The sequence below is a fragment of the Penaeus japonicus genome, unplaced genomic scaffold, assembly GCF_977035675.1.
Source record: "Penaeus japonicus unplaced genomic scaffold, GWHDUDI00000001_assembly GWHDUDI00000008, whole genome shotgun sequence".
Classification (NCBI taxonomy): Eukaryota; Metazoa; Arthropoda; class Malacostraca; order Decapoda; family Penaeidae; genus Penaeus; species Penaeus japonicus.
The window spans coordinates 3810000-3822499 of NW_028234410.1; the positions used below are offsets into that span (position 1 = coordinate 3810000).

At 43.0% G+C, this 12500-nt stretch overlaps 2 protein-coding genes across 2 annotated transcripts in view; both read left to right on the plus strand.

The window, feature by feature from the left end:
* LOC122253355 (beta,beta-carotene 15,15'-dioxygenase-like) overlaps positions 1 to 12500 on the plus strand; it is a 22035-nt gene that overhangs the window by 3651 nt on the left and 5884 nt on the right. The gene's annotated exons all lie outside the window — the stretch shown is intronic.
* On the plus strand, positions 261 to 3292 carry LOC147471438 (beta,beta-carotene 15,15'-dioxygenase-like). Its single transcript, XM_086538875.1, has 6 exons — positions 261 to 272; positions 398 to 450; positions 700 to 747; positions 1203 to 1256; positions 1558 to 1813; positions 2031 to 3292. Exons 1-6 carry the CDS (start codon positions 261 to 263, stop codon positions 3159 to 3161), a joined length of 1554 nt encoding a protein of 517 aa, XP_086395001.1. The 3' UTR covers positions 3162 to 3292.

Consider the following 12500-nt stretch of genomic DNA (forward strand, 5'->3'; position numbering starts at 1 on the left):
TGTGTGTGTAAATGCTTTTATATATATATATATATATATATATATATATATATATATATATATATATATATATATATATATATATGTATATGTATGTGTATATGTGTGTGTGTGTGTGTGTGTGTGGGGTGTATAGTCATAATAAAAGTCATAACAGTAACAGAATAACAGTCAGAATGTAATAAACAATGTCAAAATCGGTCACTTCATAGTGAGACAGTGACCAGGTATCTTACTTGTGGATAATAGACTGAAGTTACATGCAAGCTAGGGTTATTTACCCTCGATATATATGATAACATTTACAATATGGTCTTCTACACCCCCCCCCCCCCACACACACACATACACAGGAAGTTGTGAGACCTGACATCTCACATTGTCCGTAAACAAACAGGAACAAGCTCTATCCCTTAAGGATGACATAGCAACCTCTGCCAACTCTAACTGGTAATTCACCTTTTCATAAGCTATAATGATATTTGCATACATTTTGATAGAGTAGAATATATAGACAGAGAGAGACAGACTCTGAACAGGTAGACAGTGTAAGGCACTGATACTGATATGATGTGACCCAAGACACTGATCATGTATGTCTACTTAATTCAATGCAATATCGATGGCAGTGTGTTTTGACCTGACGCTTCCTGTCTCCTGTGTTCGTTTCCGCCTTGGAACTCCAACTTCTCTAGACAGCTGCGTTTGTTACCAGAAGGCCCAAGGTGTAGAAAATGCTGAAGATTGGTACTTAAGGATATGTAAGGATCACAAACAGGCAGTTCAGGACAGACAGGTCAGACAGACGAGAGCGAACAGCTCTGACCTCCTAGTGTATTAACAGTCCACAATAAATACCATGGCACGTGAACGTCTGTCTCTTATCCACTGGATCACAACCAGGGCATGAGTGGTTATAACAACTGCTCTCAGTGGTGGGCTACAACTGTGGCCAGCAAGCTGGTTATAACTAGTGCCAGCTGATGGTTTACAACTAGTGGCACCGGTGGTTTACAGACAGGGGTCCAAAGTCTTCCGCTGGCACTCCATTGCACTGCTATATTATCATGTGTGTCCATTAATTTGTATGCAGTGTAGCTATTGGTATTGCTGTGTGCCACTGTAGTTTATCAGTTTCAATAAATTGTGACACACTGTATTGTAAATGATATAAAGTTAATATAAAGTTATTTATACTGTAGCAATGACGCCATGAATACATTATCTCACAATCAAATATCTTTGGTTAATGTGAGGTAATTAGAGTAATCTAAACACCCATCACATTTGGTGGCAGCGGTGGGATACTTTAAGTCATGTATCCCCTTGCACATACTTAACATGACATGATCTACCCACCCATCAAATATATGTATATATACTGTGAGTGTGTCTGTGTTAGTATGTCTGTGTTTGTGTGTGCGTGATATTTATAATATGTGTGTTTGTGTGTGTACATATTTGGATATATGATTGATAAACCAATCACAAATCAGAAAACTCACTGACATTAATACAGAAAGTAACATATCAAAATCTCTTCTCTCCCTTTGTCAGGTACCTAGACAGTGACACTTACAAGGCAAATTTGGCAGCAAACCGCATTGTCGTGGGAGGCTTTGGCACAGCGCCATTCCCTGACCCATGTCGCACCCTGTTTGACAGCATTACATCCTGGTTCACTCTACCACCCAAGATTATGGATAACTGCCTAGTGAATGTTCTTCAAGCGACAGATCAAATGGTTGTTATGACAGAGACAGATGAAGTAAGGGTTGTAGATCCGGAGAATTTGGACACACTCGGAGAAAAGGTAAGTGCAAATCAGAGTTCAGACACTGATGAATGCTTAAAGCGGTATATATTGTAGGTCAAGTTATGACAAACTATCTTGTTCAAACTTCTTTTTTTTTTTATGAGAGATATATTTCTTACTATAGTTACGGTTTTCCTATATAACCTCCGATATAATGAAATATAAAACATCAAAGTTAAATGTGCCAGTATAATATTTTCCTGTTTATTTCCAGCGAACTATATCAGACTTTGTAGCAATCCGACAAGCTACTGCCCACCCTCACGTTGATTCTGACGGCACTGTCTACAACCTAGCTTCATCTGGATCCAGAGAAGGGTCGACCTATAACATCATTTCTCTCCCCAATGGACGGATTGAGCAAGCTAAGATGGAGGCATCGATTCTTGCAAGGTGGAGGTTTCACCCAGGATACATGCACAGCTATGCCATCACTGAACATTACTTCATTCTCCTCGAAACACCATTTACGTTTAGCGTTGGTGCTCTGTTAGCAGGTCGATTCTTTGGCAGAAGTTTCGAAGAGGCTATGGTGTGGTATCCCAACGAGAAGGTCCATTTCAGGGTGATTGACCGCCAGACTGGGCTCGAGCACCCTACCACCTTCACCTCGGAAGCATTCTGCACCTTCCATCATATCAACGCTTACGAGACGGACGATGACATGCTAGTCATCGACGTCTCCACCATTGAATCGGGAGAGATAGTTAAGTCTCTCTATTATTCCAACCTGAACAAATCCGACTCTGATCCAACCAAGTTGAAATTCGACTCTGTGGCCACGAGGTTCATCTTGCCCTTAGGAGATGTCAGTGAAATGCCCTTGGAGAGTGAACTCCTGGGGGATGTGCCAAATGCAAGGCTAGAGAAGCAAGTGGGAAACTCGGCATCTGCAAGGAAAGTCAAGGACGACACCATTCACCTCCAGGGCCTCACTCTCAATCCCATATTCTTCGAGATGCCAAGGATAAATTATGCTTACAACGGCAAACCATACCGTTATGCCTATGCGGCGAGTTCCAAAGGGAAGTCCCTCGACCTTACAATGCTGATCAAGTTAGATGTCAAAACAGGGGAGAAGAAAATCTGGGAGGATCCTACGCACATTGTCTCTGAACCAGTCTTCGTTGCCTCTCCCGAGAGCAAGTCCTCTGGTGTTGAGGATGATGGTGTTGTGTTGACTCTCCTCCTTCACAAGACAAACCCTCACACTGTTGCACTCTTAGTTCTGGACGCAAAGGATTTCAACCAAATTGCCAAGGTTGAATTTGAGACTCAAGGAACTGTGACTCCTACATTCCATGGCCAGTTTGTTAGTTCCTTTGACCAGGTTCATGGCTATTAATAGTTGACAGGTTGTTAATAGTTGCTATCTTAGTATTTTCAGCAATGGATACTTCAAAATCTCTATTCATATTTGGACGGTAAGCCAGTTTTATTTTCTTGTTATGCACAAATATACTTCTGTCACTTCAACATACTTTAATACCCCCTAATCTAGATTGTATATTGAAATCTGATTTCTTTACTTTATTACCAAACTCCTATCATGGAAATTATTTTCTACTCTCTCTCCAGGTAGGCTCTTACCCATACAAACAACAGCTACTATAACAGGAGTCAAAACAAGACAAAACAGCTCTCTGTATATCAAAAGATCAAATACAAAAACAGGGACAAGAAATATGCAGATCCATGGATCAATGATCTGAAACCACAACATCTTAGAGATATTTCCAATCTTCTTCTTCTACTTCTCAGCTTGTAAGGGTCCATAGTTGGACATAAGCCTTCCCCAATTCTTTCCATCTTTGTCGATCCAGTGCTATTCTGTGCCAGTTCTTCTAGTTGCTTTGGGGTAGTGGCATTCTTGCAGCACATCACACCTACCCCTCAAATTACTTCTTGTATGTGATGCTGGTTGAGCCTTGATATTCCGCTGACTCAACAGGAACGGCTGGTAATCTTTGATTGTTTAAATTCATTATGAAGTGATAGGCCTAACCCACCGAGCGTTGGCCCAATGCGAATTGGCGGGTGATCAATTCTTCGTCTGGCGTCTCAGAAGAAGCCTCTCCAACTTCATTGAACGTACTTGGTACAGCCTCCTTCCTCATTGATCACACGCAAGCCTCTGCACTGCGGCAAGGTGATTGATCGTAGCAAAAGGTACCCCACCTACTGGCCCTAATTGTATCTTGGTGGGGGATATGTATGTATATATGTGTATATATATATATATATATATATATATATATATATATATATATATATATATATATATAAACATACACATGTATACACACACACATACACACACAAAAAGCATGAAACAAACAAACAAAAATACAGAAACAAATGCACACAGAAACACACACTTATGAAACTCTTTACCCAAGATTTACGCCCTTGTCTCTGGCAAAGAGACCAATCGATACAATCGATACTGCTCGTGAACATTGCAAGCGGAATGAGATGTCGAAGCCCAGTGACGTTTAGAAAATGCTCAACGAGGTGATTCTCGGTCTGCAACGGCTAACTATCACAGATTCTCTAGATCACCGGACGTAAAGCAGAGCCACTTGCTCTGGTGAAGGTTACCCAGATGCAATCACTGCAAAAGCCCGAGTCAAAGCAACTATCGCAGAAACCACTTCCGGTTCAACACAAAGACGAGAAGGGCGTAAGTGAAGCCCAGGCCTTATGCTCTGGCGCAAAGGAGATGCATCCCGAAGGACAGTAGTGCAAATGGCAGAGTGCTTTAATATAGTCAAGGCCCAAATCAGTAGGATCTTTCAGAAGCCAACCCAGAGTGAAATTCTCCCTCTGAGTAAGGTGTTTCACAAGCGCAAACTGCCGGTCCTTTCGCGAAAAGCACTCCAGGTCACCTTGGGGAAGAACCCAACGGTGCTGGGCAAAGGCAGTTTCGGCGAAGCTTTGCTCAACACTAGGTTGAATTTGGTTACAAAGCTGTTGGTTCGTAACAGAAAGTCTATGATGGTTTTCTAGTTTATTAATTTAAGCACTGAATATATGTCGCTATAGCGGGATGTCGTGGTTGTTTCGCATGGCAGCGTTGCAGCGTGAGGTAAGGAGTGTACTGCTATTTTCTCGTGACCTCCCATCTTTTAAGCCCAGGCGTCGCGTTTACTCTCGCAACCTGCCTTTTGACCTGTGCTCTTATTGGCTGGTGGTGCTCCCTAATTTGACCAATGCGATGGTGCGTCGGGATGCGATCACCGTCTGCTACACAGCTCCCTACCGAGTGAGGGCAGTAGGGCTGGCCGAGTGGAGTACGATAGTCCCTGTGGCTTTCAGATATATCTGAAAGGAAATAACCGGTAGCCAGTATGGGGGGTACCTTGCATGTGTGTATATATATTTACATATTAGCATATACTCAAGTAAAGCCAGTTGTAGGGGAAAAAGAGGGGTGGTACTTACAGGGAGAAAGCGTCGTGGACCCTGCTGCATGCTCTATGTAAGTGGGTTTTACTCTGTCGATGGAGACGGTGGATGGTCCGCGTGGCATGTCGATAGTGAGGGTCTTATCGGTGCGTGCAATGACCTTGAAAGGACTGCAATACTTGTGGCTGAGGGGCGGCTTCGTCTCATTCCTCAGCATAGATGCTGCTGTTACACGTTGCTCTGGGAGGTCTTGCTTGTACGGTCTCCATGTGGGTCCTCAACTCTCTGACAAAAGCTCTGGGGTCGTCTGAACCCTGCGGTGGCATGACGAAATCCGCTTGAAGGGAGAGTGTCGTGCCGTAGACCAGTTCGGCTGCCGTGCACTCCAGGTCCTGCTTGAAAGAAGTCCTGATGTTAAGGAGTGCTAGTGGAAGCTGGTCTACCCAGCCTATCCCTGATGGTCTGGTGAGAAGGGTTTTCAGCTGGCACTGGAGGTGCTCTACCATCCTATTCGCTTGCAGCTGGTATGCGGTAGTGCGGATGCAACGAGAGCCAAGAGTGCAGGTGAGGTGATTGAAAAGGCCAGACTCAAACTGGGGGCCTTTGTCAGTTGTGATGGTGCCGGGGGCTCTAAAACGACATACCCATGTAGAGATGAATGCCTTTGCCACCGAGTCTGCTGTTATGTCCCTCAGTGGCTCTGCTTCCGGCCACCTGGTGAAGCGGTCTATCGTCGTGAGGATGTAAGGGAATGACTGATCCGTCGGGAGTGGTTCCACTATGTCCAGGTGGATGTACTGGAAGCGTCTGCTGGGGAGAGGGAAAGTAGCGGCAGTTGATCTTGTGTAACGTGTTACCTTTGATCACTGGCATTGCAGGCAGGTACGGCTCCATTTTCTGACGTCGGAATTAATGCCAGGCCACACGACCTTGCTGGTGATTGAGTCTATGCGTGGCATTAATTCCACGGTGCTGATGATAAGTGTCAAAGAATTTCTTTCTGAGGGATGGTGGTATGTATGGCCGTGGGGTGGGCTTCGTTGTATCACACTCAACTATGATGTTATCTGCGAGTGTGAGTGGCTGAAGGTGGAGCAACATGAAATCGCGGATGCCTTGGAGTGTGGCGTCCTTGCGTTGCTCTGCTGCGACCTCAGTGAAGTCGATCGGAGTATTCTGCCAGGTGGTGTTTGCGACCACTATCCGGGAGAGCACATCCGCTGCTTGGTTGTTCTCTCCCTTGATATGGCGAATGTCGGAGGAGAATTGGGAGATAAAATCTAGGTGTCTCTCTTCCCTCTGGTTTTGCCTCGGCGCCCTCGATCTTAACGCGTAAATGAGAGGCTTATGGTCTGTGATGATATGGAAGCTGTGACCTTCTACCTTGCTTCGGAAATGCTTTATGGCAAGATATGCGGCTAAAAGCTCCCCACTGAATGCCGAGTACTTCCGTTCTCTCAGTTGTAGCGTCTTTGAGAAGAATCCAAGGGGGCAGACTTGACCGTTGACGTGCTGCTGCAGGACGGCCCTGACGGCCCGAAGCGTCGACAATGATGCTTGTAGGGACCTCTGAGCGTGGGTGGGTGAGGGAGGAGGCTGTGGCCAGGGTGGCTTTGCAGTTTTCGAACACCGCGAGAGTTGCGTCGGTCCATTCGATGTCCCTCTGGCGCTGTCCATTCCTTGTCGGTGTTAGTACATTGTGGAGGGGTGCCATCAATTGTGCATCGTGTGGAAGAAATCTTTTATAGAAGTTCATCATGCCTAGAAATCGTCGTAGCTGGCGCTGCGTTTTTGGGCGTGGGAACTTCTTGTTGACATCGACTTTCGATGTGTCAGGGGGTGATGCCCGTCGCGCTAACGGTGTGGCCGAGGAATGTTAATGTCTGTACTCCAAATTCGCACTTTTATGGGTTGATGACGATGCCGAACTCAGGTAGTGCTTGAAGAGGTCCTTAAGGTGTTGTTAGTGTGTGTCTGCATCCGTACTCACTAAAAGGACGTCGTCGATGTAAACGAAGGTGATGCTGAGTCCTTGGGTTACTTCGTCCATGAAACGCTGGAACGACTGGGCAGCGTTGCAAGGCCAAAGGGCATTACCAGGTGCTCGTACAGGCCAAATGGTGTAGTCACTGCTGTTTTCGGCACATCTTTCTTTGCTACTGGAATTTAATGGTATGCTTTAAGCAGGTCAATGCAAGAGAAAATGTTGCAGTCAGCGAGATGTTGGGAGAAGTCCTGAATGTGAGGGAGCGGTGAAGAAAAGAGTTGAGGTGAAGAAAACAGTTAGGAAAATGAAAGAAAGTAGTAGTTATAGTAGTGGAAGGACGAAACTCCCTGTATGACTTGTACTTTGTTATGCCCACTCGAAACTCAGGGAGAACTGCCAGGTCTATAGGTGGTAACGAAATCTTGATCTTGTTGATTGAAGTCTGCTTGCTTATTGAGGGTAAGATGGAGAGTGTGAGGGAAGGAGTCTGGATAAGGAAGGTTGGGTTTGGGATAAGGATAATTTATTTTATATATATGTATATATATATATATATATATATATTTTTTTTTTTTTTTTTTTTTTTTTAGTGTGAAAAGCGGAAGAGGAAGTGGTTAAAGGAGCTGGAGAGATTGTGAGAAATGAAACTTGGGAGGAGATAAAGTGAGAGTTAGAAAGTTAAGCACTGTGAAGAGAGTATTAACTTTTTATTGGAGGTCTGCCAGGAAAAGGAAGTTGGAGGATAGAGTGCAGGTGTGCCCTTGGTAGCTGAACAAAGCCACGGGTCAACTCCTTGGGAGGCAGTCAGGATACCAGAACACCGAGCAATGAATATCTTGAATAATGGAAGTATGTAAAGTGAAGAGGAAGTGATGAAGTTAGCTGGTTAGTTTGCGAGGAGATCAAGTGATTGAAGGAAAGCTGAGAAAGCTGGAGAAAGGATAAAGTGTGTAAGACCAGGAGAAAGTGAGAGAAATAGCATGCATGTGCGCCCTTAGTAGCTGAACAAAGCCACAGGTCAACCCCTCGGGAGACAGCCAGATACCAGAACACCTAGCTTGCTGTTCATTTAATTAATTTTATTTATTATTTTATTTTAGTACTTGATTCTGAAGCTCTGCCTACGCTGCACTTCGCCGACCTCGCATGTCACCTGTCACTGCTATGCATGATGTGCTGTGCTTAACGTTGAAGTGGAGCCCTATGGGTTAGCTTGTGGTCAGGGTTAAAATTTGTAAAAGTCTTATATCTTCTTGCAGGTCTTCTTCTATTCTTCTATCTTCTATCTCTTGCTGATCCTTAGTAATGTTCTCCTCTTGATTGTTGCGAATTTTTACGAACAACTCCCGCGGGCACTCGGCAGCCACGGAATCACAAATTCAAGTCCCAAATCAGGTTACCATGGTTATATATATGAGAAGATGGTAGAATGCAGTAACGCATTTTTAATATATACAAATTTTTACCTGCCTGACCGGGACTCGAACCCGCGCCGTAAGATTGACAGGTACGGAGGTGATACATATTAATATATTAAAAATGCGTTACTGCATTCTACCATCTTCTCATATATATAACCTTGGTAACCTGATTTGGGACTTGAATTTGTGATTCCGTGGCTGCCGAGTGCCCGCGGGAGTTGTTCGTAAAAATTCGCTATCACTGTTCTGATAAGAACACATAGGTAATGTCCATGACATCTCATAAGGCGTCTGGTTGAACAACTCTTTTGTCGGGTCATGTAGCCGAGCGGTATCACCTCCGTACCTGTCAATCTTACGGCGCGGGTTCGAGTCCCGGTCAGGGAGGTAAAAATTTGTATATATTAAAAATGCGTTACTGCATTCTATCATCTTCTCATATATATATATATATATATATATATATATATATATATATATATATATATATACATATACATCTGAACAAATAGACAGACATGTATACATGACCAAAGTTTCTGTTTTGCTTGTGTCAGAGAGTGTTTTATTGCATGTGTGTGTGAACGAGGGTGCCTATGTGCACGTGTGAGAAGGACACAGCATTTGAGAGCGATGAGCGGAGTGTACGTGTTTGCGTGTGTGTGAGTGCGTCCGTACGTGTGTATGTGTGTGTGTGTGTGCGTGTGTGTGTATTTATGTGTATGTATGTGTTAGAAGGACACAGCATTTGAGAACGATGAGCGGAGTGTGTGTGTGTGTGTGTGTTAATGTGTATGTATGTGCGCGTGTGCGTGTGTGTGTTTGTGTGCGTGTGCGGGTGTGTGGGTGTGTGTGTGTGTGTGTGTGTGTGTGCGTGTGCGTTTGCATTGTGTATTGTGTTACGTCGGAATAACACGACTGACGACCTACGTAGATTTTCGCATACTTCGATTTATCACGTTAACTGTTCATACTTTCCTCTGAAGCACTGCCCCCCCCCCACCAACCTAGCCATTACTTAGCGCGAACATACTAGTCAGAACGTACAATTAACAGAGCCAGTCCCGTCTTGACATTCCCCCGTATATAGACCAAACGCCCTCACTCACGCCACAGTTCTGCACACACTCTCATCAAGACACTGGCTCCTCGTGCTTCACGCTTCTTGCTCTTCGTGGCTGACTCTGGCCTGCTTCACTGTGCCTTCTGAGGTGCTTCGGAGTATTAAAGGTATTTTCGTCCTGTTTGTGATAACTTTTTTTTTTTTTTTTTTTTTTTTGGGGGGGGGTGTTGAGGCGAGTTTCGAGAAGAGATTGTGGTGGTTATGATTTGAGTATGATCATTTAGGGGAGATGTTTTTTTTTTTATGTATGACGAGGGTATTTATGTGATTTTCGATTTCGTTATGGCGATGATGATTGTTTCTTGTCGGCCATTTTCTTTCTTTGCTGGCTATGATCTTTTATATATATATATATATATATATATATATATATATATATATATGCACAATGTTAGAATGTTCAATGTAGTAAACTTATTCCTTAGACGGTGGTTGTAATCATGTCTGCCCTGTGGCGTGGGCGAGCCTTCAAGACACCCATCACCATCACCATCATGAGACGCCCACCCAAGAGTTTCAGCCTCCAACAGGGCCCTCACAGCCCTCGACCCAGCAGCACCGCCCTCACGACCTCAGCCACAGCAACCACGACACCGACCACAATCCCTCAGCCAATCCAGAGTTCACTTCGCTCAACCAAAGTCCCTCATCGGCCGCTCCCTTCTCTGAACCCAGTCCGGATCCCGTCCCTCCCCAACGCGTGTTCTCTACTCATCAGTAGACTCCTTCCGTTCCCGAACAAGTGGTCTCTGCATCCCGAAGAAGTCTCGATCCTTCGTATGTTCCCCTTCTTTCTTTTCCCCTCTTGGCCAGAGCCCCTCCGTTCTCGCCCAGCTTTTCTCCGTCTTGAAACAGGACCCGGCTGCCCTTGCTCAGTTACCTTCCGCTCTCAAACAATATATATATATATATATATATATATATATATATATAGAGAGAGAGAGAGAGAGAGAGAGAGAGAGAGAGAGAGAGAGAGAGAGAGAGAGAGAGAGAGAGAGAGAGATAACTACATTTGATGGAAAAAAAACTCACTATACACGTGTGTATAGTGTTTTTTTCTAACGATGTATCAACGCGGTAGTGTTTTATTATTCTGATATACATTCATATTACGTCAAAGCTTAAATTCTCTCTTGCACTGTCAATTTGCAATTCATTTTCTTCAAATATCCAGCTCTTCATAACAGACAAGTAACATGACCTCAACAAAAGTTTTGTTTATTTCATCCATGCATTTTATTAGCAATAATTCTGCTAAAAATACTTGATATACCATTCCTCCTTCTTGCAATATATCCTCACTGTAACTGATACCTCTCGTTGCAGAAAATAGCACACTGGAGAGAAATGAAAGCTGTTGCCCATAATCTTGTGTTCTTTATCATAACCTTGTTCTTTATTTGTTCTTTTTATTTATTGTCAATTTCTCGTCTACGGCTTTGTTCTTTCCTCCTACAGATCTAGAATACTTGCTAAATCTTGCATAAGTATTAGTGATTGCAGCAGAGCGCCTAGATTCACTCTCATAGTTCGTCATTGCTTTGGTTCCTAAGGGTGATAATAACTATGTGCAATTGATATGATATGTAGATGAAACTTTATCTTTTGAAAATACCAATCTTATCTTTATCTTTTGAAACTACCATTTAGATTGGCTAATCATTAGACAAGGGGCTTTGAGAGGTTTCTTTTTATCAGAATGACGTTTGAATAACTCTAATCTTCTCTCTCTCTCTCTCTCTCTCGCTTGCTCTCTCGCTCTCTCTCTCGCTTTCTCTCTCGTTCTCTCTCTCTCTCTCTCGCTTTCTCTCTCTCTCTCTCTCTCTCTCGCTGTCTCTCTCGTTCTCTCTCTCGCTGTCTCTCTCGTTCTCTCTCTCTCTCTCTCTCTCTCTCTCTTTCTATCTTTCTCTCGTTCTCTCTCTCTCTCTCTCTCTCTCTCTCTCTCTCTCTCTCTCGTTCTCTCTCTCTCTCTCTCTCTCTCTCTCTCTCTCTCTCTCTCTCTCTCTCTCTCTCTCTCTCTCTCTCTCTCTCTCGTTCTCTCTCGCTTTCTCTCTCTCTCTCTCGCTTTCCCTCTCGTTCTCTCTCTCTCGCTTTCTCTCTCTCTCTCTTTCGCTTTCTCTCTCGTTCTCTCTCTCTCTCTCTCTCTCATGTCATGATTGATTATTTTAATGATATTGATATTGATTGGTTGTTACTATCATTATCATTATGATTATCATCATTATCATTTATATTCTTATGAGTATTATTATTATCAATATCAATATCATTTTTATGATCATTATTGTCCTCATCATCATTATCATTATTATAATCATAATATTATTATCATTGAAACTGATCTTATTGTAGGTGTTGTTGTTACTATGATTATTATCATTGCCATTGTTATTATTGTCATTATCATTATTGTTACCATCATCATGATTATCATCATTCTCATTATCATCGTTGCTATTATGATTATCTCCTCATTCTTATCATTACTATTATCATCATTATGATTATCATTACTACTAATACTTCTAACAATATTTCTTATCATTATCATTGTTGTTGTTTTTGCTGTGGATATTATTGCTATTATTATCATTTATATCATTACTAGCATTAGTGTTTTGTTACTGATATTTTTGTTATGATTATCAGTGTTATTACTACCATCGTTATCATTATTCTTGTGATCAATAATGCTATGATTATTGATATTATTTTTATTACCATTATCTTTCTTGATGTTATTGA

Bases quoted from the DNA above. Each gene is read 5' to 3' on its own strand.
- LOC147471438 (XM_086538875.1), top strand. The intron at 748-1,202 runs GTACTTAAGGAT...TTTATACTGTAG, and splicing joins GTAGAAAATGCTGAAGATTG to CAATGACGCCATGAATACAT. The intron at 1,257-1,557 runs GTAATTAGAGTA...TCCCTTTGTCAG, and splicing joins ATATCTTTGGTTAATGTGAG to GTACCTAGACAGTGACACTT.